Here is a 27,998-nt window from a genome sequence, read left to right as displayed (position 1 = left end):
TTGACACATACACTTCTTCAACTTTGGCTGTCATGTATCACATGCCTCCTACTCCTGCTCCACCTCCGCAAAGGATTGCTTGTTAATATTTCATTTTCTCCTTTTGTTTAATTTGTGTAGAAGTAGAGATTAAATGGATCTGTCAGAGTCTAAATACTTGTGAGGAACTGCAAGTTGACTTTTTATTCTGTGACCTGAACAACAAAAAATCAATAAAGTGGGATGAGTTTAAGTTCATCCAGCAGGCTGGTAAGATCAGAAAATCTATTATAATAAGCTGTCAAGAGAATCAGCCTGCTGCATCTATCAATGCCTTTATTGCACTCCTCAAATTATAAATCCTACTTAGCTGATTCACAGAGGTATCTTGCTGAGAAGGAATCTTAGGAGCAAGACAAGTAGGGTTTGGATCTTTCTGTACGTAAACTGTACAGGAAAGCTGGATAGTGGTAGTAAGTGAAAACTGTTCACTGTAGCTTTAGCTTTTCCACACAGAGAGGGGCACAAATTGAAGCATCATAGAGCTGGAAAGCATAACGAAGCCTCACCTAACACAATTACAGAACTACAGAACAGACAGGACAAGGAGAGTGTTTTAAGATTCTTAATTTTGCTGTGAATTATCTTGTGGTATCCCGTCTGAGTAATCAACCAAATTTATTCACTTGTTTTGCCATGTGGCTGCCCTCCAAAATCAGAAGCAGCAAGCTGCAGGGCGCACAGGCTGTTCGGGTAGCAAAGCTCTGGGAGAGGTGAGCTGCTGGTGCCCCTCTCCATCTGTCAGCCTCCTCACCAGCGTTGTTGTTGCTCAGGCAGGTATTGTCAGATCACCTTCTCATACATCAGCCTCTTTATCTTTGTACTCCTTACCATACGTCCAGTGTTGTACACTTCAATTCTTGTGAGGAGTCTTGGAAATCTTCCTGGATTTTTTATGCAGAACACCCACCCCCAGCTCACAGCCTCAGGGACGTGGTAGGGGCCAAGCAGATGGCCAGAACAATACAGCAAAAACCAGAGCAAGCAAAGGGGGGCTGTCTGCCTTTCCATCCTCCTCCCCTAGAAAAGCAGTGCCCAGCTCTGCCATCAGAAAAGTTTGCTTTCTCAGTCAAGATGGTTCACTTTGTTTACAAGAGTGAAGCTAAGGAAAAATGTTATGTTGCAATCTTTAAAGATTTTTTTAGGAAAGTTCAGCTCCCCTCAGAATGGGGAGGGTAAGCTAGGCATTTTATAGACGTGACCTACCTGAAAGACTTGACAAGATCCTCTGCCTGTCTCCATGAATGTCCACATCATTGTATATTTGCATGTTCAAACGTTGTTGAGTGCTCACATTTTTTTCCAAGGGATCTCACTCTCTGTAAGAAAGGCAGGGTTCAGCTAACAACTGATCATATCACATTTGGATGTTCCCTTCATGCAGGTGGGCGTCCTGCAGCTTTCTGTACACTTCTGTTTGATAGGAGAGCTATTAACTTCCCGAAAGGCTTTCCTTGGCTCTTGTCATTCATGTTGCCCAAACATGCACTAAACATCCCCTAATAGGCCATCACAGATATCCTCCCTGAACATGGTGACACTGTGAAGATGGATAGATAAGATGGTAAATAGCTTAGGAAGAGCATCTCTCCTGAATTTTTATCAGCCAGTATGCAATAACTGTGTGCCCTCAGGATTAAACTAGCATTGCCAATATTTAGTAAGTTCAAGGAGATCTCTCACTGCTGACTTGAAGTACTTGGCTTTTCAACTTTTCTTGCATGTTTGCAATTAAAGTGTTGTTAAAGCTCTGTCACACATACTATTAGAGAAAATGATTGTTTGCATGCCAGTGGTCAAGTGATCTTTGTTTATAATTGAGTGTAGAGAGGATGAGAAACAACAGCAGCTGTACTACTGTGAACAAACATTCACAGTAGTAGAATGACATCTTTAATCCACATTGCAGCTCCTCTTGCAAGAGCTGTGTCTACAAAGCACAGGAAGCACCATGGTGGGACAAGTCCTCCTGAGGAGCTCTCAGGATGAGCCATGTACCTCATGGGTGATGTGCCAGGAACTAGTCCTGGAGAAGCCTGGAGGGAGTTTTATGGTGCTGTGAACCTATGACTCAAAGTAAGGAGGAGCTGCTGAGGACGTAGCACCTAGGGGATGTTCCTCCATGGTGTCTTCAACAACCCACTGAGAGACATCCCCAGGCCATGCCCTTTGCTGGCTTTAGGCAAGCACAGAGGTGTTGTGCTGCCACTTCACACAGATGGATGTTTTCAAAGACAGGGATAAGCTAGGTGTCTGGCTTCTTTTGGCTTCAGACTGATCATGGGAGAGATTTAATGTAAAGCATTAAAGTCACTGTGGGAATGAGGTTTCTCTATCTTCCAGATGTGAAATATTCACAGCATTTGTAGCATTCAAGCACGCACACCTCAGCCTAGGTACAGGCAAGCAGCATGCTAACATGATGTTCTGTGCCCGAATCTTCTGAATCGAAAGAAGGATGCTGCCAGCAGCAAGACCATAGGCTTTGCGCACAAGGCACTGCAAGGTCCAGTTCTTCTTCACTACTAAGGCCTCATTCCCACTGTTCAGCAGTCTGCTAGCCATGAGCACCAGGGTAATCAATGAAGATTTGTTACTGAGAGATAGCAACAGTTGAAGATGTGGCTCAATTATGTATTTGAGTTTATTTTCTTCCAGATTTAAATGATTTCTCAGTTAAATACCAGCTCTTCACCCAAGGGCACTTATTTGGCTTTGGCAGGAAGAACGCTTTTTGGGAGTATATAAGCTAATTCAGAATTGTCTGAGTTTCTTGTCTAGTTACTGAGCTCATCACTGGAGTCTGCCAGTTTGTACTGTATGAAGACCTTGCTTTCCTTTTTTCAAGGACCTGTAAACCAGTTAATAACAACTCTATTCCTTCCATTTTCTTTCAGACCTTTCTGTGAGCACCCTGCCAATACCAACAGGTAAGAGGGAAAGGAAGTATTTGGAAAAGAAGAGGGTATGTGGAGGTGGAACCTGAAGCATGATACATAGAAGGAGACAAGGGATGCTCAAATTGCTGCAGTGCATAACTTTGCAGTGAATGTCAAGTGGTACCAGTAGATGAGGCAAAGCAAACAGTAGCAGAATACTGAATAGTGCAGTAGGAATTAATACAGAAACAGTGTTTGCCAGGAAGCTAGATTTTGTCAGTGGCTCTCCTTCCATGTCCTGTGGTTAGAAGCAACAGATCCCAGGGTAAGGCAAAGTCTTCCTGTGCTAGTGAACCTGATTGTTGTAATGGATTGTTATTCAGATTCCAGATTTCTCCCTAGCTGGAAAACAGCTTTCAGATTCCATTTCCAGAAAGTGGGCGGAATTGTGAGGAAAATTCAGTGGATAACGTTGATAATGTTTTTAAATCCTTAATCCATTTCACTCATTCCGTAGCGCTTCCTTTTAGCTACTGTTTTTCCTCAACGACAGCCACATATAGTTAAAAGACTAACCTGTGGGTTTGCCTTCTCTGCATTACTCATGTCTTGGTCATCTAATAGACAAGTAGGAAGATAGTCAATGCCTTTGAACCCTCCATTTTTTTCCTGAGGAGATACTGCACAAGTTCAGGGACACATTTTCTCAGTGTAATTTGTTTCTGTTGACATTTTCAGTCAGTACCCAGAATAACTCACTGCTGTGATAATTGTCTGCCTGCCCTGTGTATCTTGCAGTCTATCAGATAGGGTAGTGAAAAGGATAATTGTATTTCCCTGGGAAATCCAAAGCAATCACATAGAATCATGAATTCAAATATATAAGATATATATAAGAATTATTTCTGTTACTTCATGATGGCTCCCATTTCCCTCCTCACATTATCGCCTTTCAGCACACAGGCACCAGAGGAGAGAGAACTTTAAAGAAACATGGTAGAATGTTCAGAGACAAGGGTCTCAGGCAGTGATGGTTTCCTGCATATAGCATCTAAATGCCTCAGTTGGGGCTATATTGTATAGACACCATACTACATCCACACAGTGTTTTAAGTTAGAATCGCCTGGCTTGTAGGTATTTGGAAAACCAATATACTAGCATCTCTACTGAAAGAGCTGGCCCTGGCTTTTCTCTGCTTTACTCCTCTTACGTCAGGAGACAAGTGGATCAGGAAGTTATGAGCATGGGAATATGGGCAAAAGGAGAATAATGGAGAAAAAACTGTCACCGAAATATTTAAATGTACTGGACCTGAGTTCCAAATCAATGGAGAAAGAAGGAGACCTACGGATTTGGGACCAACAGTTGCTATTGGCTACTCTAATTCAGCAGATGAGAGTTACAAATGTTGCCTACTTGAAAGATTCTGTAAAACAAATGGACCTGTCATTTGGAAGCTTAGCAAATCAAAATTGTGTTTTAGTCCTCAAAATGGCCCTGAAGAGCTAATTGTAGTGGTTCGGTTAATGTCAGCCTCCACCCAGCAAGCTGAGCCCCTTCTATCCTTTGGAAGAGCAATGCAACCACACTGGTTTCGATGCATGAGCAATAGGAGCTGTCTGTCTTACATTACAACTTTGATGGATATCTTGGATAGCTGATACTTAACTCCAGTTCAGATTAGCACCTAAAGGCAGAAACGCATTCCTCTTAAAAATGCTCCAGAGGCTCTGACAGTCCCTGCTCTCCCCAGATGTGGGAGAGCAAGCACACACATCACTTTGTCACACTCAACTGTCAAGGAATTGTTCAGCTACTCATATTACCCCCCTTTGGACTTCTTCACCTACCATTAGTGTTTTTTATTATTAGCAGTGAGATATTTTGGTTCTTCATCTTTTGGAGGCAGGTCTTATTTTCACACACTTGTTTATTTACTTGCTTGTCAAGAGAAGTTGCTGATGTTGACCAGTTCCTTAATGTCCTAAAGGAATGACTGTAAGTGGGCAAGCAAATGATCCAGAGAAGGCATCTGTATGACAGTCCAAAGAAAGTTTGAGTTTGTGTAAGGCTTTTCCACCCTTCATGCCAAATTATCCAGGTGCTACTTAGGAGACTTATAGCTGTGGAGCACATCATGGCTCCAGAACTGTCGACATCAAAGGTGTGTGGGGAAGGTAATTTTTCTGGGGTGTGGGGGAAGTTGTCTAGAGAAATTCTGGTACTTATATGTTGATCTGAAAGCAGTATTTCGTCTGCAAATCTAGATTCTGCCAGCACTGGAAACGCTTCTGAAAAAACGAAAGCATTGGAGGATACTAACCATTACTCTAGTGAGTGTTACTACTTTGTTGTCTTCCTTCTCAGTTTTCAGTAGATGAACATGGCTTTAGATGAGTGCTTGGAGTTGCAAAGAAACAAATTAGAGAGTGTTATTTGTCTGTACCAGGCCACAGACCTTCTTGCAAACCCAATTTAACTCAGCAAGTTGACACCTCTCTCACTGAAAAGCAGAATGATTAATCCCAAGGATTGAAGTCAAAGTAAAAAAAAAAGTCAAAATAAAAAAAAAAGAAGAAAATGTGAGTGGAGTCTTACTCTGTAAGAGAAGACAAATGGAAATGTGAAAATATAACTTACATACCATTATGAATACTCGTTATATTAATATATTGTTATGAATATGTTATATGGATATGTTGTCTATAGTGTCATGAGAGGGTGAGTGGGGAGAGAAGGACTAGGAGAGAGTCCTCTTTGAATTGCTCAAGCAGTTGTTGTTTGCATGGTGCATGTTACTTAATTTTATTCTAAAATTGCATGTCTCTGGGGCAGGAGTATAACTGCGGATCTGCTATTCCCTACCCAAAGCACTAGCTCAGCATAATACGTTTGATGTTTTTCTGCTCTGAACTCATCTCTCAGTTCTCCCTCTGGTTCTGCAGATGCACATTTATATGAATATTAAACATTAATTGCATAAAGAATCAGTGAAGATGCTGTTTCAAAATATGGGGCCGGCAGGAGGGAGGATGCTGAGGCTCTGCAGCCTCATTGACATGAGGCTAAACCCAAACGTGGCTGACTGCTGCCAACAAAAAAAGATAAATGGAGAGAAGCTGGGCTTGGATGTTTCCCCAGGAAAGCTTCTCTTCATGACATAATTCTTTCCTTTTTGCTTCTTGGCTGGGAAATACCCGTCAGGAAATGGCAGATGGTGGGAAATAATAAAAGGGAAGAAAGGACCTCATTTAAAAAGAAGATCTTGCATTTTATATCTATGGTTGTAAGTGCTGCAGGGAATGTTACTGAATTATGTAATTCTTGGTATCTTTCTGGCTGTTCGATGCTAAAAGAGAAATAATTGCTTTAGTCATTGAATTTCAGATGAGTCTTTCTTTCAAAAAAAAAAAAAATTGCTAATATAAAAAAATTGTTTCTGCAATGGGGCAGTTTTTATAAACCTTAAAGACCACCCACACCAGGGGCAAACCTTGCTGCCAACCGCTGATCAGGTTGATTCAGTAACACGTCCCACTGGGGCAGGTGCTGAACCTGCTGAAGCCTGGGTGAAGGTATCACCATGGGGTAAAGGGAGCGGGGGCCAGGAGCCTTTCACCCTGGTATACTGAGTGCCTGGGCAGAGGCAAATAAGAGATTAAAATGATGTTCTGCATGTCTTGCAGGTGTTATCCTGCCCATTGTCATCGCCTTGATTGTCATTACCCTCTCCGCCTTCTCTCTGGTGGCCTTGTACAGAGTGTGCCATAAGAAAACTCCAGGTATTTGGTTGATCTTCTCTGAGCAAAGGGAAGAAAAAATATTGGTGTGCTTATTATTAAAACATTTCTGGAGGCTTTTGAGATTACTGTAACTAGAGATGCTGCAGTAGTCTGATAGGAAATATTGCATTTCAGAGTATTTTACCTGAAGTGGGAAAGCAGAACTTCATTTTCAAAATCAATAGGAAGAACAGAGGGAGCAAAAATATCTGTGATTTTTTGAGAGTATATAATGCCATAAAGATTTTTGTTTTGCCTTTTGCAGTTGCAAAGTGCTAAAAAACAGCTGCACTAACATGATCAGTCAGTTGGATAGAAAAAGAGGGTGAAAATAAGTTTGGAGATGCTGTTCAACACAATCTCTTGATGTTCATTTTATCTCTGTTCAAAATAAAAGCAAAGAAACGTCAGTGCTTTCTTTTAGGAAATACCTGATACATGGGTAAAATTTTTTGGTTACAGTGTATGCATGGGTACAAAACCACTGAGCAAACAGTACTTCCAGAAACAGTTGCTTTTGACAGATCAGATAAAACCACTATAAATTTCACTGCTGTCCATGAAATACTTAAGGTAATGAGGATGTAATTCCATTAGATCTCATTTGCCAGGTATTTCAGAGAGTTGCCAAAGCTGGCCACAGGAGAGTGCAATTTTCCATTAAATGAAATAACAACCAAACATATCTGAGTCCTGACTGTGAGTTGGCATGTGTTAGGAGCTCTGTGCAGAGCCTCAGCGGTGAAATCACTGAGACTTGGTATACGAAATCACAGCGGGATGTGGAAGCTGTAGAGCAAGGCAAACTGCGTTGCAACCAACTTGGCCAATGACATGGCAATTAGAACAAAACAAAAAGCAGAAGGTGTGCTGCCTGTTTAGGAAATTACTGAATTTTCAGGGTAAAAACATTAGGTGAAGTTTGTTTTCTTGCCAGCCTTCCCACACACAAATGCCAGTGCTCACAGTACTGGTAAATTAACTTGAAAACAAGAGGAGACAGCGACAGTGAGCTGCCATCCATCTGTGTATGGGAGCTGGCTCTGTGCATCCTAGGTTGTCCCACCCCATCCATCTGCCCACACTTGGGTGTGAGGAGAAAACGGGTTTGGTGGATGTTTCCCTTCCTCACTGACTGAGATGCAGGCTATGTTGCTACTTGGGCAAACCCCACTGCAGCACACAGGCTGTTTGTGTCCCCCCACCCTGCCTTCTAGATGAGTTGTTTCATGCTCAAAAACCACTGTCAGCATGGTTATCTTTTGGGAGGATGAGCTAGAGAACTGACAGTTACCATCCAGTCTGGTTGTCTTAACATACTTAATTAAACACTATAAAATCACAACTAAGCCTTCTGCTAGCAGCATCAATAGCTGTGTCTAAATGTGCTTGACTGAGTTCAAATGACCCTAGCTCTGTTCCTCTTTTCAGACAGACAAGAGAACGGCACTGAGCAGTAAGTCAAATTTTTTCTTTGCATTGCTATGAGATCTGTTGGAGGGCACTTGTGCATACAGCAAATTCTGCATGTGATTCTCTCATCTTTCTCTGCTTAAACATAACAAGTAGTTGCTACCTAAAGAGAACAATGTTGCTGAAGTTATTGCAGTTGCTTACTGTTATTGTACGCCTGTATGCATTATAACATGGACAGAAATGTGTGACTGTCTTGCAAGAGATCCTTTTGAAACGGATAAATGCCTTATGCTGTGCCCACTTATTTTCTCCTTCTTCCCTTCCCTTTCCTTTCCTTTTTATTTCTCTCCTTTTATCCTTTGTTCCTCTCCGTTCTCCCTCACTACATATTCTTCTGTCACATCTTCTCTTCCTGTCCATTTGCACAGCCTCTGTTAAAATGCCCAGAAAGTTTGTGAGTCTCCTTCTCTGGGGACTTTCAAAACCCACCTGTATGCATTCCTGAGTGGCCTAATCTAGGTGTTCGTGCTCCAGCAGGGGAATTGGACTAGGTGATCTTTTGAGGTCCTTTCCAAACCCTGACATTCTGTGATTCTGTGAAAATGGTATTGGCATAAGTACGAGAGTGAAATGAAGAAAGATCCATTAGAAGATACATACCAAAGGCTGTTAGATCTGGATGTGGTTTTGTATGACCAAAACCATTTGGGCAGATGGTTTACTTGCTATCCCCATCTTTCCTGAAATCTAAGGTGCTCCTTCTTGCAATCCAACACAGCTATATGCCCTGAATTGGCCAAGAGAAAAGATATCTCCCTCTCTTTCCATGGATGTACTACTTCTGTGGAGCACTGAATTGAGCCTGGAGTTGTGTGAGCTGATGTATCACGTTTTAAGAGAGAAGTCTTTTCAGAGCCACTGGTGTATGGTGTTTGCCATCTATAAGATTCATGCACAATGCCCTGTAAAACCCATCTCAAGCCTCCAGACAATGATCTTAGAGTAGTATTAAACTGAACAGTGTGCCAGAGTTGCATGCTCACTGTGCCTCATGTCTTCTGTCACCAATAGGGCCCAGTCAGATAAAGAAGGTGTCAAACTTCTGTCCGTGAAGACAACTTCTGCTGAGACTGGTGAGTGATTCTTCTGTGTCATTGTGTTTGGGGATGTCATTTCCAACATCAAAACCATCCTCACTTCCTCTCAGGTTGAAGTCACTGCAAGGGTACCCTCACACTGCAAAGCAGCCAAATGGGAGCCTGTAGAGCTGCAGTACAGCAGCACTGTGTGCAGTGTCAGTGTCTAGGAGTGAGAAATACGACTGCTATAGGGAAAATCATTTTTTAACTCTTCAGTGGTAAGTGAGATACAGCTAGGCATGTTCAGGGATAATGAAGGTAGTGATATTTATCAGTTAGATTTGGGTAGACAAGGATGTTTGTCCACTGATAATATTCCAGTATCCAAAAGGGTTGGGAGTAAGTGCTGCAGCCTTGTTCCAGTCACCCTATGTATTCAAAATCCTACTCTTGTTGTAAAATTCTAGTCTTGTCCTACTCTCTCCTGTGCTTCACTGATCCAGTTTATTGCAAAATATGTGTGTAATAGAAGCTGAAAGGAGTAAAGGTTACAGTTAATGTACAAAAAAGAAATGAAAATCTCAACAATACAAGCAAGAGATGGAGGCAACTATAGGTTCCACAGGAGCAGAGCAGAACAAAATAGCTGAGGTGGAATAAAATTCTGTCTAATCTAATTACCAGTTATTAAAAAAAAATTTTTTTTTTAACTTCTCATGGTTATTCTTTTTATTGTTAAACATATAGTAACTCACTTTGTCTGCTACACAGTCCTACTTTTCTTCCCACCCTCCCTATAGGAGTCCTCCAGGAACAACACTCTAACTTTATCCAACTTTTTAAGGTTTCTGCTTCCCCCAGTGACATTTCAGAGGTTGCCCAATAGCTGCTTTCCTCTTCTTCTAAATCCTTGATGGGAAATTCCCTGTGACACAATGTAAATAATGCTCTGACACTTAAGTGACTGCAGTTCAGCCCTGTGATTCAGGAAATTATTTTTACATTATATGTCTTTGAGAATTGATGTTTTTCTGTTTTAAGAGGTATGGAGCCGTGGGCATGTTTACATTAAAATCAGAACATTCTTTCTGAAATCTGAGTGAAGTTTGAGACTGGGATTCATAAATATTTTTTGACTGATTCTGCCCTCATACCACTTTCAACAAGAAAGTAACTTGAGCAGCAGCAGTCATCATGTTTTGCAGAGTGTAAATGAGGCAGGACCCAGGCACACTGTTCTTCACAAGATGAGGTCTGATGCTGTTAATCAGCTGCTGACTTAGCAAGCGTCTGAATTTCTTCCATCCAGAGGATGCTTGATTTTCTTCTTTACTGAAGTGTGATGTATGCATGTTATAATTGGAAGGTATGACTCATAGCCACTTACAAGACAAGATTCTTGCTCTCTTCTCATTAATACAATTCATATTTAAAACAGCTACCACTTTCTCTTGAATTCTAACAGCTTTACAGGTTTCAAAATTAAACATGCATTCACTGAAATTGGAGTCCTGTTTTTCCCCAGCTTTGGAGAAATGCTCAATTTCTAAATTTAAAAACACTCAGAAAGAGAGGCCTGTTTCCTTCCAGAAATACTTCTCACTCGAACAGATATTTTCAAATATTTTGCGGTGCCTGCCCTCATGAATAAGACTTACTTGCTTTGTTAGAATCTCAGGGTTAAGGCAAACACTTCTTGTACAGGCACAACAAAGCATGGAAATGCCTGACTCATCTGGTCTCTCTTACAACTTCTGAAACAATCACTTCTCTACATGTTCGTTTTCATTTTTAGATATGTAAAAGCCAGGTCAACTGAAGGGGGAATTCAACTGTTCAGTAAGCATGTTATAGCGGCCTCTGGTTGCATGTGCAAACCAAATTATAGAATGTTTTGACTAATAGGAGAAATCTCTTAGAAAAAGCCCCAGGCTTATAATCAGACCCTTAGCATCTTCCTGCTGTCAATAGGCTGTCCAGTCACCTGAACCCGAGCTTGCATATAACAAAGTTCTGCTTTCACATATATTCAAATGAGGTTTTATTTTAATCTATACTTTTTAATTTTTACTTCTGTTCTTCCAAACAGAAGATTTTGTGACTGTGCAATTGTTACAAAAATGTTTAGAAAAATCTTATATACAAAACATGTAAGTATACAACCAGCAACTCCTCTCAGACAGGTAACCTAGAAAAACCGTGTACTGGTGATGTGCATGGCATGTTCTGATCAAAGCTTGTAATGAGTTAAGTCTTGTCTTGTTTTGTACATCTAAACAACTGAGCCAGTTGCACTTAAAAGCTAGTCACTTAAAAGAGATACATGTCCAAAAGGCGATTTATCCTGTCTTGGACATGTGTCTTGATCTAGACTTAGCTGATCTTCAGAAGTCCACTGATCACTGAATAATCCTATCTCAGGAATCTGTCAGAACCTAATTTTCTTTTTTTCATATGTTAAAAGAAAAAGAAGGGCTCCTTTTTCAGAAGTGTAGGTAAATTAAATTTAATCAAGAATATTATTTCGAGTATCTACAATTAATGTGAAAGAATACAGGAAAAAAACAGTGTTAAATTAAGACTGGATCAAAGTAATGTATTTTAATGGAGCAATATCATCAGGGGCACCACGTAAAAGTGAGCTTTATCACTCTTATTTTTAAAAACTCCTGTTAGAAAGATGACTTCCTGATGGCTATGAGCTCTAAGGTACTACTTATTAAGAAGCAATCTAAAGCAAAAAAAAACAAGGAGACAAAATCAAACACTTTGAATTTTTCATGCGTATTTGGCAGTAAACTGTAGCACTTGGTGCAAGATAAGTGACTGTACATGCAACTTATGTGAAAACTCAGATTGGATATAAATGCTTCGGATACTGTATTGTTTTGAAAGTTTTGCACTGATGTGCAAGCACAGGACTTACTATAGTCATTCTTAGTTGAGTGTACAGGCAAATTTAGGTCAGCTTTCCCTAGGGAAAATAAATGATCTTACACAATATAGAGTTCCAAAAAAGTCTACCTGCAAAAGTATTTATTATTTGGGAATTCAATATAGCCTACAGACCTGCAAATGGTAGAAATATTGCTGTGAATATAAGATGAAGGATTTTATGTGATGACTAAGAGCTCAAAACCATCATACATGGTGTTAGTGATAAAATGTCTATCATGAAAGCATTCCTTGCTTTCACTGTGATAGTTTTTGCATATTTCACTGAAAACCAGCATAGATATTGATCACAAAAAAAAAAAAACAAAAACAGAAGTTCCTTAGTAACAGAAAGGCTGAGGAATAGAAATTGAAGTAAGGCTACTCTATATATATGAATGATGTGTGATTGAAATATTGATACCTGAGTAATGATTTGACAAGTTTCTTTTCTGGCCTTTGCTTGGAGTATCCATTCTAAAATGTATTAAGGGCAGTTTACAAGTTCATTATTCAGTATCTGGTCTCACAGGAATGTGGCAGGTAACAATATTTTGAAGTTGTTAGGAGTAGTCCTTGTGCCTAAGCATAACATGATCCACGAGGGCAGTTTCTAATCCATGTGTGCCTGTTTACAATAGCAGGGTAGGACGTGCCTTTCTTGGTTTTCAGAGGTGTTGTCTGTTCTGTGTTGAATGTTCTGGAAGGATATTAACAGTGTGCCAAAGCTGATGTGGCTTATATTTTGGTGAACTGTACTTAGAAGCATTAAGGTTTCCCAAGACACCAACTGTGGACACAAATGAAAATTTAAGAATGGCTAATAAGCGAAGCTGAGAAAATATTCCAAGAAGCCATGGATACTTGAAAAGAAGCCTGGCCTGTCACATGCAAAAGACCTTTAGCTTATTGTAATCACTCTGGAGAAGGCAATCAATCATTCTGAAGAAGTGCACTCTGATGGAAGTGCAGTGCGAAATAGAATGAACTGAGGATGTAGATCAACTAGCATTCCCATGTGATCAGCACCTCTTCCAAAAGCTACTGCTTCCTAACCTGCCATTGCAGCAGATGGTGGCTGAGAGCTGAAATCATCACAGAACAAATTAAAAAGCCCTCTTCTTGTTCAGCACAAGAAATTGCTTTGGCCATGGAAATGCACATGAAATTCAGCATGTGATGAGACATTCCACTGTGTTGTTAGGGTTTGGACCTGGAAAATCCTATGGTCTTCTGAGATGATGAGGCTGAATGATGGCATCTTCATCACTGTTTTCCATAAATTTGCAAATGCTGAGAATGTTTAATTATACTGTCTCATACATCAAATAATTCATCTGACTGTTATATAATGGGACAAATCTGGAGCTGTTGCAGATTATTCCTCTTCGATTTCTCTTACGCTGAGCACATCCAAGCATGGACCACAGCTTTTAAGGAGGTAAGGAATCTTTGTTTTTGCCTCATTAGGGGCTCAACCCAGGCAAGCTAGCTTCTGTCAGATGGAGTTGGCTGTGTAGAGCATGACTCCACCATGGGGTTTCTTCACATCTGCTGGTTGTTTCATGTCTCTCTCATTTTGTCCAGGTGCACGCATCCAGCTGCATCTCTGTCACTGAAGCTTCCTTTCCAACCTCCTTTCCCTTGCCAGATAAGCAGAGCAGGTCAGCAGAAAGTAGCCTGCCAATATGCTGCATGCTTGTGATTGGTAAGAGCTGACATTCCTTCTAGTTTGGGGATATTATTTTGTGTATTTATTTTATCTTTTGTGAGTGGTATTCTGTGTCCTATTTTTTTTTCTGGCAGGTAGAAAACCTAGAAGCTGCTTCATAGAAAAACTGTCGTCCACCATCAAAGAGTTAGAGCAAGTACCTGCTTCCCTTTCCTTCTTTCTTGTTTTCTCATACTTGACATTTTTAACTTTGTATTGTATAATGACCTGAAGTTGTAGTATCTTTCATTATAGAAACAGAAGAATAAACTTTCCCAGCTTTTTACTTCTCATGGCTTGATTCAGTGTATGTTTACTCGCACTACAAAGCTCTGGTTGCACACATTCCAGCTGAGAATCTGGGACAAAAAATACAGTAAAAATATTAAATATCATGAAATTCAGCTGTGGTTGTACTTCTAACTCAGTTTCTGAGCTATGCAATTTGGAAGGGTTTTCCAAGCAGCCTTACAATCAGAGGTTGCTGAGGACTTGATGATGTTTGTGTCTGTGGAGCATTGCTAGCCTTCCACGCTGCTTTCTGTGATGTACCTCAGTCCTGCTGAGGGAGTTTGCAGGTGATGCTGGGGGTCATGGGTGCAGCTGAGCACTGGGTCCCATTCAACACTGCCCTCCTGTATCACTGGTTGCGTCTCTGCATGGTCAAGACAAACATTTTTGTTACTGCATCTACAGCAGTAGTTTCATATTTTATGAAAAAGTCTCTTAAATTGTCTTTTCTTCAGAATGCTTTCTTTAATTCTTTGCTTTGAAACAGATTGCAACTTATGAGAGATTTCTCCGCAGCAGATATTATAATGAAATAGCAGTGCAAGTCCTTTCTTAGAGACAGTGTAATCTAAGATGCAGTACAACTTATTTTTTACATCGAAGTCTATTTTTTATATCCTTTTTTTCTTCCAGCCTTCCCACAAAAGTCAGAGTTGGCTTTGCCTAGGTCAAAGTCTTTCTATACTCATGACAATATGACCTGTTAACTCTCATTCATCACCCTGTTCTACAGTGTATGTGTATTCTAAATAATGAATGAATAAGAAAAAAAAATAAAAATAGAGGAACTAGTATAACAGCTTGCTGCAAAGGTGAAACAAAGAAATGTTTGTTTCAGAGTTTCAAAACTGATCTTATACACTCTGTACTTTCATCTGACTATATGCTCGCTAATTAATCACATATACTAGTATCAGGATGCAGCATAGTCAGAAATGAGTATGCTTGTTAGAGTAAAAAAAAGCACCAAATACTGCACAAGTGAAATTTTAATCCATCAGAAAGCCTTGCATTTTCATTGGACTGCTTTTACTTTCCTGATAAAATCTATAGCTTCACAGAGGCTCAGTATCCATTTGCTGTCTACTTCCCGTGCACCCAGAACAAATACATTGAAGAGTCAAAAGCTACAAAGACCAAAACAATCCCTAGTCACTCTTTCCCATCCTCCTTCTATTGAAGAGAGACTTCTTGGAGTAGGACATGTGCAGAGTGCATCCTATTGTGCCCAGTGCTGAACCCAGAAGCTTCCTTTGGGAATCTACACTCTCCAGGGGAAGTATCCTGTGGATGCTGTCATAGGAGGCTGTACATATGCAATCCCCATTTTTGACAACAGCTGGCACAAGATGTCTAGGAAAGATGAGAAACGGGGCAGAGGCATCCTCCGTTTCATCCTTGTAGCACTTCTAAACCAGAGGTTGTATGTCTAATAGTACTCAGTGGTTTTTACTTCCATTACTTTGTCCTATCCCCTTTGGCATCTACAGCGTCCTGTGGCAATAAGTTAGACAGTTTAACTGCAGTTCTGTCTGTTGTATTACACTAATGTGCACAGTGCCTATGTCTTTGTGTTTACAATCTAGTTTCAGACAAAAATCAACAAGCAGATGCAATACTGGAGGATGAGAGAGAGAGTAAAATGTTTGATAGAATGATTCATTGATTACCTGCCCACAAAAACTTACATGTTGGTATCAGTCTAATTTCATTTTCCAAATGTTCTGTCAGATCTCTTTCTCAACCTGTGCATCATGTCTTTCAGTTTTTGTAGAAGCGCGGGATATATTTGAGGTTGGCTTCTCCCTGCCCTCTGCCAACCTCTCTGAGCTCACAGCTCCTCCTCCAGCAGGAGAAGCCCCACAGTCGAGGCAGGACTGCAGGTAACTTGGGTCGCGTTGCAGTCATAGCTCCCCAGCCAGCACCGCTTGGTCACTGTACAGGCCAATCTCTGCTGGGTCCCTTCATCTCCCAGTTACTTGTTGACTTAGCAGAACAGACAAATATGCAGTGGTCTTTCAACCCCTTATCATAGTATCATAGAGTCGTTTGGCTTGGAAGAGACCCTGTAGACCACCTAAGAGTTCCAACCCATCTTCTGTGGGCAGGGACACCACCCACTTAGACCAGGGCCCCACCCAGCCTGGTCCTGAACACCTCTAGCTTCTTTTGTCAACATGTTCTTCCTGTATCTTACCACAAATGAGTTATTGCCATAATACATATAAAATTGAACCAAGTGACACTAGATACAAGATGCTGTATAGCAATACCGGGAAAAGCTGGTGGTTCAAGTCTCTCTTCATAATTTCCATCTAGTTTGCAGTGCTAGAGTTTGTGTGTGTCACCCTTCACTAGATGCATAACCCAAAATTAACACAATCTAATTTTCCACTGTTTCTGGTATCTGATGATTTTTGTACACCCCTTCTTCCCTTCTTTCTCATCACAGCCTTCAAAACATGCAAGTAATCTAGCTACACTTGTTGAGAGTTGCCATCATGCTACATATTTTCTCCTTTGGCCACACAGTTCAGTGGGAAATTATTCCTTTGATCACCTTAAATATCATCTGTTCTAGGAAAACACTGAACAAAATGTTTGGTTTTCATTTCCTTCATGGGAAACAAGGTGTAATCCATTGTCTTTAATGAGTGATGGTTTTGGTGGCAAGTTAGGTTTTCAGCAGTCTTGGAATTTTTTCTGTCACTTACAGCTATTTTGAGATCAATAAAATGTCTTCCCACTTGCAACTAATCTGAATGTTGTTCTTAATTTGCTCTTTGTGACGCAGCTGGATATTTAGCACAGCATTAAGGCACTGAGCCATTAAACTCCGAACCTGTCCTAGATGCCTCTCCGTGTGTTCTCAAGGCATACTGCAGTCACATACCTAAAACTGTTTGTTACCCATGTTACTCCTGATCAGGGAACGTCTATGTGATTATATCCTCCTCAGTGCATCATAATTCTGTCTTCATCACCTGGTAGTTTACTGGCACTAATTACTGTAGACACTATAATGCAGATACCTTCAGACACATTTTAGTCCCAGAGCCTCCCATCAGACAGTCACTGACAGTACAGAAAAATGCTGACCACAGCAATAGTTGATGGCAGCTCACTCTGCCCTTGAGCTTATATGTTTAGCACCAGAAAACCCAGACAGACTCTGCAGCAGCATGGGACTCACTCATTTTATGCTCTGATCTGAAACCTATTGACATCAATGGGGATATGTATCCGGGGAGATGTCCTTAGACACATTGCTTTCCCTCTGTGCAAAGTATGTGCCTTCCATGAAAGTCTGCCTCAAAGCCTAGCAAAGAAACCACCTGAGAGTGCAACCAATAGCACGTTATTTATATTTACTACAACTAGTGAATATTATCTTTCCCATGGTAAAATATATCAATCTTGTTGAAACGTTTCTTTTTTCTTTCTACCGGAAATTTATATTTCTCTTAAAATTTCATATGAATTATTGAAGTAATTGCTGAAGGTCTTTTTAACTGAAATTTAATACCATCAGAACTTCTGAAGCACTAACTTAGCAGCACTTTATAATGTGTTTTTAAATAATTTTATCCAAAATTGAAGTGAGCACATTCCAGCACATTATTGTTGAACAATATTCAGTGCTTCTCAGTGAAGTTTATTGTGGTAGTAACACACCATTGAGATCAAATTGTAGGGAGAATACACTCTATGACACCCAGGGAGCAGTGAGGATCTACTATGTGACAATTTTTGCTGCCTAGGCACAACAAGGAGACAGGTTAGTGTGTGCAGTGGCCAGTGATGTGCTGCTGCTGGACTCATTAGTCCTCTCTCTGTATGTTTAACTGATGCAAAACATATTTTCTGTTATTTAGGAGAGAATTCATCTCAGGGGAAGAATAAAGCTCGACAGTGTGATGATTCCTCTTCAAACTTCAGCAATAAATACGTAAGTTTCTTACTTTTGTCTCAAGTTCTGTAATGTTAGTACCTGTTAGTCTGGATAACACTTGTTGGTCTTGGTATTGTGCCATATAACTAAACAGGATTAAAAATACAAAACAAGGTGAGCAATTACTTAAACAAAGCTCAGTTTGCACAGTCCACCCAGAAGAAGAGTCCTGGGCAAACCAAGGCTGCAGAAGTCCATGGCAGCTGAAGAAGCTGCCATCACACAGAGGTTGACATTTATGGACTTAGCATGTGGCTTTAATTGCTCATTTCCTGGTTGTAATTTCCTAGTAAAATTTCCTTTTTGTAAAGGAAATTACAAAAAAAAAAGTAAGATTTTTTAAGGCTGTTGCCCACAAGAAAGGAACTTACACATTCAGCACCTTTGGTTTTATGACAAGGCTGTAGCTGTTCCACACTGTGCAAAAGCAAGTACTCTTATTGAGGCAGTTTATTGCCTTAAACTTCTTGACTGCCAACATGCAGAACTGGGAAGTGCTGAACAAAGTTGTTACACATACAAGGGCAAGGACTGTTAGAGCACCTATAAAATCTGCTGTTTAAGATATGGCTCCTACATTTTCCTTTATCCATGAAGCTTTCCCAAGCACCACAATCTGTCTGTTTCCCAAAGAGTTGCTTCTCTTGAAGGGAAAGAAAAAGGGAAGGTTGTCCTGAGAAGATAGGTGTCAGAGCATATCATGGGGGGGAGTGGACAGAGGCAACTGTGCTCGGTCCAGATGAAGCCCAGCCTTGCATCATCACAGCAGGATGGAGTCCCCCAGAACATGTGCTATCATCCTCCACTGAGACAGATGTGTTGATCGGAAACTCAAAGAGACATCTTTGAATTTTTCAGCTTGTTCTCATTTCCCTAGGGAATGCCCAAACTGAGCTTTCCTGATGCAAACAGCAAGGATAAAATAAGTGAAATCTGTCCCTTGAATCAGAATATCAGAATGTAATGTCGCTACATTTCTAAAAACCCAGAGCTGACTCTGTTGGATGCAGGACAATCTCCTGGTTCACAGAATCACAGAATCATAGAATGGCCTGGGTTGAAAAGGACTTAGTCCCTGTTATCTGCTACATGTTGGATTTACTCCGTATTGCTCACTTCCACTTACTATTACATTCCTGAGCCATCTTACCTGGAACAATAATCTTGAGATACCATTGTTATTTCAGATGTGAAGCAGCCTGGTTTAAGACAACATGCAGGAACATCCCACCAAGGTTGCAATGCCACAGGAACTGTGGAGCAGCTGAAGCTTTTTGCCAGGCAGGACACTTGTGCTAATGACTAGCCCTTGACTCCTAAGCCTCAAGTGCCTCCTGTCCTTTCTGGAACGACGTGCTTTTTTGATGGCTTAATAACTGGTATATCGTATGTATTTATTATGTTCTCATATAGTAGAAGCAGAAAAACTCTCAAGAAGGTTGAAGAGCGTGTTTGCATAGTCATTATTACAAGAATCTTCTGCACATACAGGAAGGAATATGTTAGCATACTTTGTTGAACTTATGGTATTTAGGGTTCTTTTAATTGTATGTAGCAAAATACAAACATGGCCTGACCCTTGAAACATTACTTCCAACTGCCACAATGGAAGTTAATTCAGTGATTTCCTGGAGACTCCCCACTGAAGCACACACTTTACTTGTCATAAATGTTTACAGGATGGGATGCCTGGGTGAAATACTGAAGTGCGTGCTTTATTTCTGTAAAGGGGGGGAATATGCTTTGCACTGATGTTTGCATTTTTGTTTTTTGAAGTTCTATAAATTGCTGAATATGGTCCTTGTGATGTAGCAGGCAACACAGTTAATTTTCTCCTGTTCCTTGGCTAGCCGCTGTATTATGCATGCTGTGAACGACTCCTCTGTGAGCTGAGGTGCACGGTAGGGATCAGCAGGAAAAGCAATTGTGCAGCTGAACCCTGTATTTGGAGTAATGCATGAGATTCCTGTTGACTACCGAATAACTCTGGAAGTTTAAGGAGTGTTTCAAGTGATATTACAGACTCTTAATCTGTACAGAGCTGATGCTGCAAAAATATCAAGTAGTGCTTCTACCTGCCCGTATCCTACTCTGCTAGAACTGTAAATATTCAAAAATTATATTAATGTGAACATCTGCTTAGCCTCAGTCCACTGGCTCTGGCAGTGTGCTGAGGAGCTCCATGGTTGTGTTGGGGAAAGGAAAGGAGACAGTTGGTGGTGTAAGTGTGGGGCTGAGAGCCAGGCCAGCAATTTGAGTTGTGATACCATTGATACAATGCTTTTGAGGAAACTTCTCTCTCCAATTTCCCTCTGTGAGTTGAGAAAACTTAATTAGCAGTATGGCAAAAGATTAAATGGATTTGTTAGTTCATATTTATGACAAAGATAAAGTGTTCATTTCCCTACCTTTGACTGTTGCTCTTATTTCATTGGTGATGGATCCAACCCTCTGTCTTAGCAGCACCAAGAGAAATTTTTCATGAAGTTTTGTAAAAGTTGAGAAATGAACAAGGGTGCTCCATGCTGCAGCTGAACTTCTATGGTCTGTTTGGGTGCTCCTGGGTCACTTGGGATGCTCCAGAGCAGAGAAGTTTTGTACCTGCTTTAGAAAGGTCAGGTTGCCTAAAATATACCAGATAGCATCTGCACCTACTCAGATACCTGATTGCTGAAGTTTCCAATGAAAAAAGAAGTCAGTTGTGCATTTTCATGTTGATTTTAAAATATTTTTGTAGCATGTTGCATTCTACTGAGAGGACAGTAGAAAAGACCAGAGAAACATTACAAAAAATACATGTATGTGTAAAATTTATTCATTACCTCCATGATGTGTCAAGAAGAGAAAACAACTTCCTATTAAAAGTTATTATCTTTATTAAAAGGCTCTACTTTTTCTCTTTGCGGAAATGCAGTTCATTACCTGTGCCTAGCACCAGAGTTGGCCACTGCAGTGCACTGCTGTGGCACAGGGTGAGCTGAGCACATTGCTATGAGCTCAGGCATCAGGTGCTCTAGGCATGGCAGGCAGGGGAGGACCAGGTCCTGCAGACATGCTGAGGAGTGCAGAAAACTACTCCTTCTTGTAGATGGTGAGGGGAGAGAAAAGGGCTTGCTGCAAATCATTAGCTGTAGTACTTGTCCAGAACACCTGCTCGACAGTTTCTAGTCACTAGCAATGTGGCCAAAAACATGTGCACGGGGATGTAGTACCCTTGTGAAACATCAGCAGAGCTGTCTGTTTCATCATGGATTATTCCACTGGGAACATAGGAACAGTGGGAATAGTTTGAAGGCAGAATTCCAGCCTTCCTGCTCCCAGCCTCACCACTATCCACTAGGTCTGTGAGCTCCAGTAGGCATTAGGTACTCTAAAAATCCCCCATGCAGCTCATTTTGGCACATTGGGCAGATGTCCACAATGTGTGCTGGCCATCAGCTGGCCATTCTGCTCACTATTCCACTTACTGCACTGTGGGACTTGACACACCATGTCTGTGGACATAGCGAATTGCAGGCTGCTAGGCACGACTCAGAAAGGTGCTCAAATATCACCCAGGGACCTCTGTGCTACCCAGGAAGGCTGAGCATCGGGCAAAGTTTGGCCCCATGTCCCCTCCAATACCTTGCAGCCATGAGCAAAGAGCTCTCAGGGCCTCCCCAGCACCATCAATTATGGCTCCTCAATTTCTTCAAATTAGGATATATCTAATAAAATAAGTGAGCTTAAAGATTACTCTGTCAATTCTCAATTGAGTTAGATTTTTTTCCGTTTACAGCCAAGGGCAACCCATAAAGCATAGACTTTAATTAACCCCAATGAATGCAGCGGATATGAAACACCAGCACTCTTGAAATATGGCTGAAAGGTCCTCTGAGTTCCCCCACACCCACCCTGCAAGCTCATTAGCCCCAAGAAGAGCAGAACAGTACCAAGATGCACTTCAGGACAAGAAGCCACATACAGAGAGTACATCCCATTTCTTTCACCGGCAGAAGTTCACCCATACTCAAGGTCAAGATCTCAGGCTGGCTGAGGGCAAAAACAAACCCATGGCTGGCAAAGCCCTCCTCACTACTGCGGGCATCAGGGCAGACACCCACTGCTGGGACCTCATCAGAGCACTACCAGAGCAGCACCAGGCAGTGACAACTCAGAAACATCCTCCCCCAATAACTACATAAAACCAGGAGGGAGGACAGGAATACTGATGCTTTTCATCTTCTATTCCACAGCACTTTCAGTTCCCCCAGGTGTGGTTCTTTCCAGTAGAAGAACAGCTGTATTCTTTTGCCCTTTATTACTATTTTCAACTTTAAGATTTCCTCATGAACCAGCAGGACACCTCCCTGCCTGGAGTCGTCGTTCTTCTCCCCAGAGTGGCTCATTCTGTCCTTCTCCTCTCCTCTTTCCATCTGCATGCTCCATTGGCAGCATTAAGCCTTTGCTGCCTCCGCTGTCCCAGGGCTGCTGTTTGGATGATGTTAAACAACTAAAACAAAACATAATTACAGGCAGCACGGCAGCACAGCAGAGAACAAACCAGCAAAAATCCAACCATGCATAATGCCATGGAGCCCGTGCAACTGTCTATCTCCAGCTCTAGGAGATAATTCAGCTTTTCTAAGGAGCAATAATGAGCCTTCTGTATGTGCCTCAGTTCCCAGCAACGCCAAGGCTGGATTGTCCTCATGGCTCCTCAAGACTGCCAGCTTTGCACTTCAGGCCTCTTCTCACTGCTCTACCTGCAGGTTGATCATCTAAGAACTTCATTCATGTAAGTGCACTGTCTGGCTGCAGCTGGTGAAGCAAGGGAAGAGGATGAGGTGGAGTGTGCCGAGTGCAGCCCATCTAGCTGGGAGATGATGGGAGACAGAGCTGAGTTCTGCTGCCCCACTCCAGACCCTCAACACTCCATGCCTGTCCTTTACAAGCCACCACGGTGGCACCACCAGGCACATGGCTGCACTCCCAGGCAGGTTTCTTGCTGCTGTTATTTTGCACACTCCTTTGTGGCAGTAAGTGCCGCTGTTTACAAAGGATGGAGATTTTGGTGTTTCTTCCATTCTCCCAAAGCCTGGATGTGACCAGGGGAGCAAAGAAAGCTCTGGGGTCCCTGGTTAGAAATGTTTCTCCAGCCAGTGGATGGATCTGTTACTCTTCCAAGGGATCCTCTTCAGGTTCACTGCAGGTCTGAATTAACCTGTTCCTAATGCTGTTTTGCCTGCTGGGGCCAGCCCTGGGCACTCATGGCTGGGCTGCAGACTGACACCTGGCACTTGGAGCGTGCTGATGGGACACCTCATAAAATACAGAGAATGAAGGGAACAGATTTTATTACACTGTCCTTGCTTCCTCTTGTTTTAAGAGCTGTTGTTTTCCTGTGCTCCCTCTGGTGGTCTGCTTTCTCTTTCTGAAAAAAAGAATTGAGCCACAAGGAGGGAAAGGCAGCCTCTCTCAGGAACACCCATGAAATCTGTGGGCTGAGATGAGCTGATTGTGACAGGCAACACATGGGCCTCCTACAGCCAATCTCAAGTGGGCACCGTGCAGGTGGGGGCTACTTCAGTCTACAGCAAGCTGGGGGGTGAAAGCAAGGAATGGCCCTGTTTTCCTGCGCTTGCAAAAAAAATTGTCCTCCAAACTCCAACTTTCTGAAGCTTACCATGGAGTGCAGAATGACAGTGATTTCTAGAATCAGAAATATTTGATAAAAATGTATTTTTTTAAATTAAATGAGGGCACCTAACCAGCTGGTTTCCTGTGCCAGTTTTAGGAATACAGTCATTAGGGTTCTGCTGCAGTGCTGAAGCAGTACTGTAACTGTAGCTGAGCCTCAGTCATTGGGCAGATATGGGGTTTTTTAAATTATTATCTGTAGCTGTGTCTGACATACAAAATTAGCTATTTTGCCCATGTGTGTTGGAAGTAGTGGGGATTAATGAGGATTATAAACAATATATATCTGACAGGGCAAAATAAGGAAAAGTTAATGGATGTAATTACTGGAGAGAGCATTCCAGGTAGTCAGTGATATTCCAGGTATTCAATGTGGTGGTGTTTAGGGAAGACCTATTAACATTTGCATGGGAAAAACACTTCCCCATCAGCATCTGGCCCCAAACTTGCATGTGAGCCCACAGCTCTCCAGGTCTGGACTCTCATTCAGGTAGATTTTCTTAATGAAAGATTTTCTTAATTTCTTGAGTATTAAGTCACACATAATACACAGCTAAGAACCATTCTGTTGATGTTTTATTTTGTTTTGTTTTTTCCCATTACCTCCCCAATACATGAAAATCCTATTGAAGAAGCAGAAAAAAATTAATGGAAGAACAAAAAAAAACGTGAAGTAGATACAGAGGCTACAGCGCCTGAGGCATGAAGCACCTCAGCCAGCTGGCAGATGGAGATGTTCTCAGGCAGTGAAACCAGATCCTGTGAAAAGTGTGGGTCTCGCCTAGCCCTGCAGGCAATCAGACCTCTTCTTTCAGCATGTTTCCTTCAAAAAATATGGAGCAGTCAATGCAGTTGGCATTTGCTCCCAAAGCCCCATGTACCTCCTGTGACTGATGGGACAGATTGCGGCCAGACCACGATGGCACCCTGGGTCTCGAAGCTCCTGCTGGCTCTTTGTTTGCTATGGAAATAATTCCTTTTTTTTTCACCTGGAGAGGTAGGTAATGGTGCTGGTGCTGGGGATGAGCCATCCTACAGCCTGTCACCAGAGAGCTGCAAGTGACTCTTACCCCTACATCAGAAAAATGGGATAAGAGATTGTCACCGAAGACCCTCAACCCAGGAATGTGTGTGTTCAGGCTGATGTTACGTTATAGTTATTGTATAGGGCAGGAGGAAGTATTGTGAAAGTCCTCATGTGGCTACTTGTGACCTAGAGTGGCTTGGTTCGCTATGACAAAGATCAAATATTTTAATAATAATAATAATATATATTTATAATAATAATAATATATAATAAATATAAATAATAATAAATAAATATTTTAATATAATTCACTGTAATTAGTGCTCATTTCCAGCTCCGGTGAACAATCAGCAGTCACTGGGGATTGGTATATGGGGAGGATGGTGGGAATTCATCTTGCTTTGCCTTCAGCATGAGGATATTATCAGCTCCCACTCACACAAATTTCTCCATTATTATTAACATTGCTCTTAGTTAACTGGCAAATTGAGTATCTAAGGACAGGTGGAGTTGACTCTCTCTTTTCCCTAGGTCTGGGAACAAAATCGAAGTCATGTTTTAGCTGTCACGTTCATGCCTTTATTTCTCATGTTCAGTGCCTGGAGACTGTTGAGAATGAGGTACTTAGTTATTAATATATTAAACATCTATTTGCTCTTCTTCCAGCATCTCAGCACTTTTATATCACAAATTAAATCTCCTTTAAGAATTTTCTTAACTAAACCTCTGCCCATTATGCCCAAAATTTTTGAAAAATAAAAATGTTCAGGATGAGAGGAAATCCAAATGGATTTACCAGAATTGGTCATGGTGTGACTTCTTGGTGACTAAAGGCAAACTAAAAAAAAACAGTTACCAAAGAGCCCATACTTTTAAAGAGAAAATATGTTCTGGGAAAATTTGAACATTTTTAAGAATTTAGGGAAACGGACAAAATCAGAGACTTTTCCACCAAATGCATCTTATTTTGTATGTGGAATTATCTTCAGCTGGCACATCTCAGATGGAACATTTCTCCTGTTTGCTCTCTACCCCCACAAGTCCAGACTCCGCAGCACTGGCTTAGCTGATGCTCATGCATTTTGACCATGCTTATTCTGATTTATGTAACTGTTGTCACTTTCAGATATGTGTTGCCTGCAAGGCAATTAGACAAAAATGTCTTACTAGGAGCCAAGCACTACATTTATGATGCTGTATCTCACACTGCAGAAAATGAATGGAAAAGGACTATACTAAAAGACATCGTGGTATCATATGCAACACATAGAGGGAGAACTGTCTCCACTGCAACCATGTTAAGAAGAGGGCAGCTTCATTAAACATCCAAGTAGATGAACAAATATATTTAAAAGCTGTCTCTTGTGTAACGTGAACTTAAGTGAATGCTTTTTTTTTTTTTTTCTAATTACTTAGCACAGTGTCTCTTGTAGGACTTCTTTGAATCAAAATGCCCAATAACAGCAGCTGGAAATTGCAGCAGTGGGGATCTCCATCAATAACACTGCAATGGTATGTGCCTGCATGCATGGAAGATTTACAACATCAATAGTGGAAGGCGTCAGACATACCTCCTGGGGCTAGGATGAGGCAGCTCCCTCCCCAGAGGGAAAGCTCATAGGCAGAACAATAGCACTCCCCTTATAATCTTGTATTTTCATTCTTGGGTCAAATTCTGCCTTGTTCATCTCTCATTTCTCTATTCCTTTTGCCATCCATTAATGATGCATGGCCAATTTCCAGCACCTCATTTTAAGAACAATTAAAGTAAAATGAAACATTTTAATAGCCTTCTGGTTGTAGGCAATAATGTTTCAGTTGTTCTGCAGGACAGTTATATCTCTCACCTCTTCTTTTTTTTTTTTCCTTTAATTCCCCACAGGATCTCAAAGCTCTCCTACATCAGCTTGAAAACTGCAAGATTTGTAGTATGCACCAAACATGAGGAAACTTCTGTGCGTACACTTGCGGAGGAATGTGCATGTAAGGCTCTTTGGGCATTAACCAAAATCATACTGTTTTTCGGTAAAGTTTACATCTCTTTTTCATATACAAAACCGAATGTTTGGAAAACTCATTCTCCTAAATTGCTTTCTCTGAAAGCAGGTATCATATAGTGGTTTATACAGCATTAGGCAAAAATTATTCTTAAGGATTGGGTCACTATGGTAACCACTTCTTATCTCAGAATCAAAAAGCAGTTACGATTGTAATTAAAAAATGTATGCTGCCTACCAAGAATTACTCTGAATTATAATTCATTTTCTGTCGCATATTTGAGTTATTTATATTGCTCCCAAAGGCATCGCCTTTTATTATAATTCAGTAAGGCAGCACTTCATACAGAGAGACTGTTTTGAGTAGACTGCCAGAAATTGTGGTCAAAGACTCCAGCTTATGAAACTCCAGGAATGCTTTGTGTCCTTAGAAAGGGGAAACAAGAAGGTAAGTGCGTCCTCCTAAAAGCTCATGCTTTGTCACTAGTTGTCACACATCCCAAGACCAGTCATAATGAGTTATAGATGTGAAACCCGTGAACTAAGACCTCCCATCCAGTTACTGACTGGCAGCTCCTGGAGAATTTCCTTCAGCTTGCGCCCTTCCCTTCTGTTCCCTGCAGCAGAGTCATGTGTGGATATCTTGGTGATCGTTAGACCATCAGGAGGAATGGCAGTGAAATCATTGCCTTTAAGAGCTATTAAAATAAATAACAGAAGTTTAGAGTTCCAAATAGCTCTAATGAAGCTGCCTGGGAGTTCAAAAGGGCTTTCCAAATTCAATGGGAGCAAAACCATGAGGAGGCAACTTGCTCCAGCTGGCTCTCACAGGCTTAGGCCCCATACTACTTTATGGAGGATAAAATTGCATTTTTTCATTAGATTATATTAACTATTCTCAAATAGCACCAACTATATATCACTTCCTCTCTGCTTTGGGTCTGCTCAGGGCTGCGAAGAGGTTGTTAGCAGGATCTCTGGCACTCGCCACTGCTTTTCATTTTTTGGGATACAACCTATTTATCCTTCAGCTAACACACCACAGAGCAAATATGTGCCGTGTTTTATGTAAATAATAATAGATTTGATTTCCTAAGTGAATCTTTTTTTCACACTTTCCAAGAGGGAGACAGAACAAATGTTTATCTACCCAAAACCTGTAGTTTTCAACATCGTTTTTGTTTTGTTGTTGTTGTTGTTGTTGGTTGTTT

At 41.2% G+C, this 27,998-nt stretch overlaps 1 protein-coding gene across 1 annotated transcript in view; it reads left to right on the top strand.

Moving 5' to 3' along the window:
- Positions 1-20,985, top strand: part of EMCN (endomucin) — a 48,809-nt gene extending 27,824 nt beyond the window's left edge. Inside the window, exons 6-13 of the mRNA XM_019614810.2 lie at positions 2,937-2,969; positions 5,187-5,252; positions 6,606-6,701; positions 8,133-8,157; positions 9,189-9,250; positions 15,898-16,015; positions 18,008-18,081; positions 19,272-20,985. Of these exons, the coding sequence (XP_019470355.1) occupies positions 2,937-2,969; positions 5,187-5,252; positions 6,606-6,701; positions 8,133-8,157; positions 9,189-9,250; positions 15,898-16,015; positions 18,008-18,035 (428 nt within the window). The 3' untranslated portion in view covers positions 18,036-18,081; positions 19,272-20,985. The remainder of the gene's footprint in view (positions 1-2,936; positions 2,970-5,186; positions 5,253-6,605; positions 6,702-8,132; positions 8,158-9,188; positions 9,251-15,897; positions 16,016-18,007; positions 18,082-19,271) is intronic.
- Positions 20,986-27,998: the final 7,013 nt, after the last annotated feature.

Source organism: Meleagris gallopavo, chromosome 4 (genome assembly GCF_000146605.3).
Source record: "Meleagris gallopavo isolate NT-WF06-2002-E0010 breed Aviagen turkey brand Nicholas breeding stock chromosome 4, Turkey_5.1, whole genome shotgun sequence".
Classification (NCBI taxonomy): Eukaryota; Metazoa; Chordata; class Aves; order Galliformes; family Phasianidae; genus Meleagris; species Meleagris gallopavo.
Note: the sequence above shows the minus strand (reverse complement) of the source record. Positions and strands in the feature narration are given on the sequence as shown.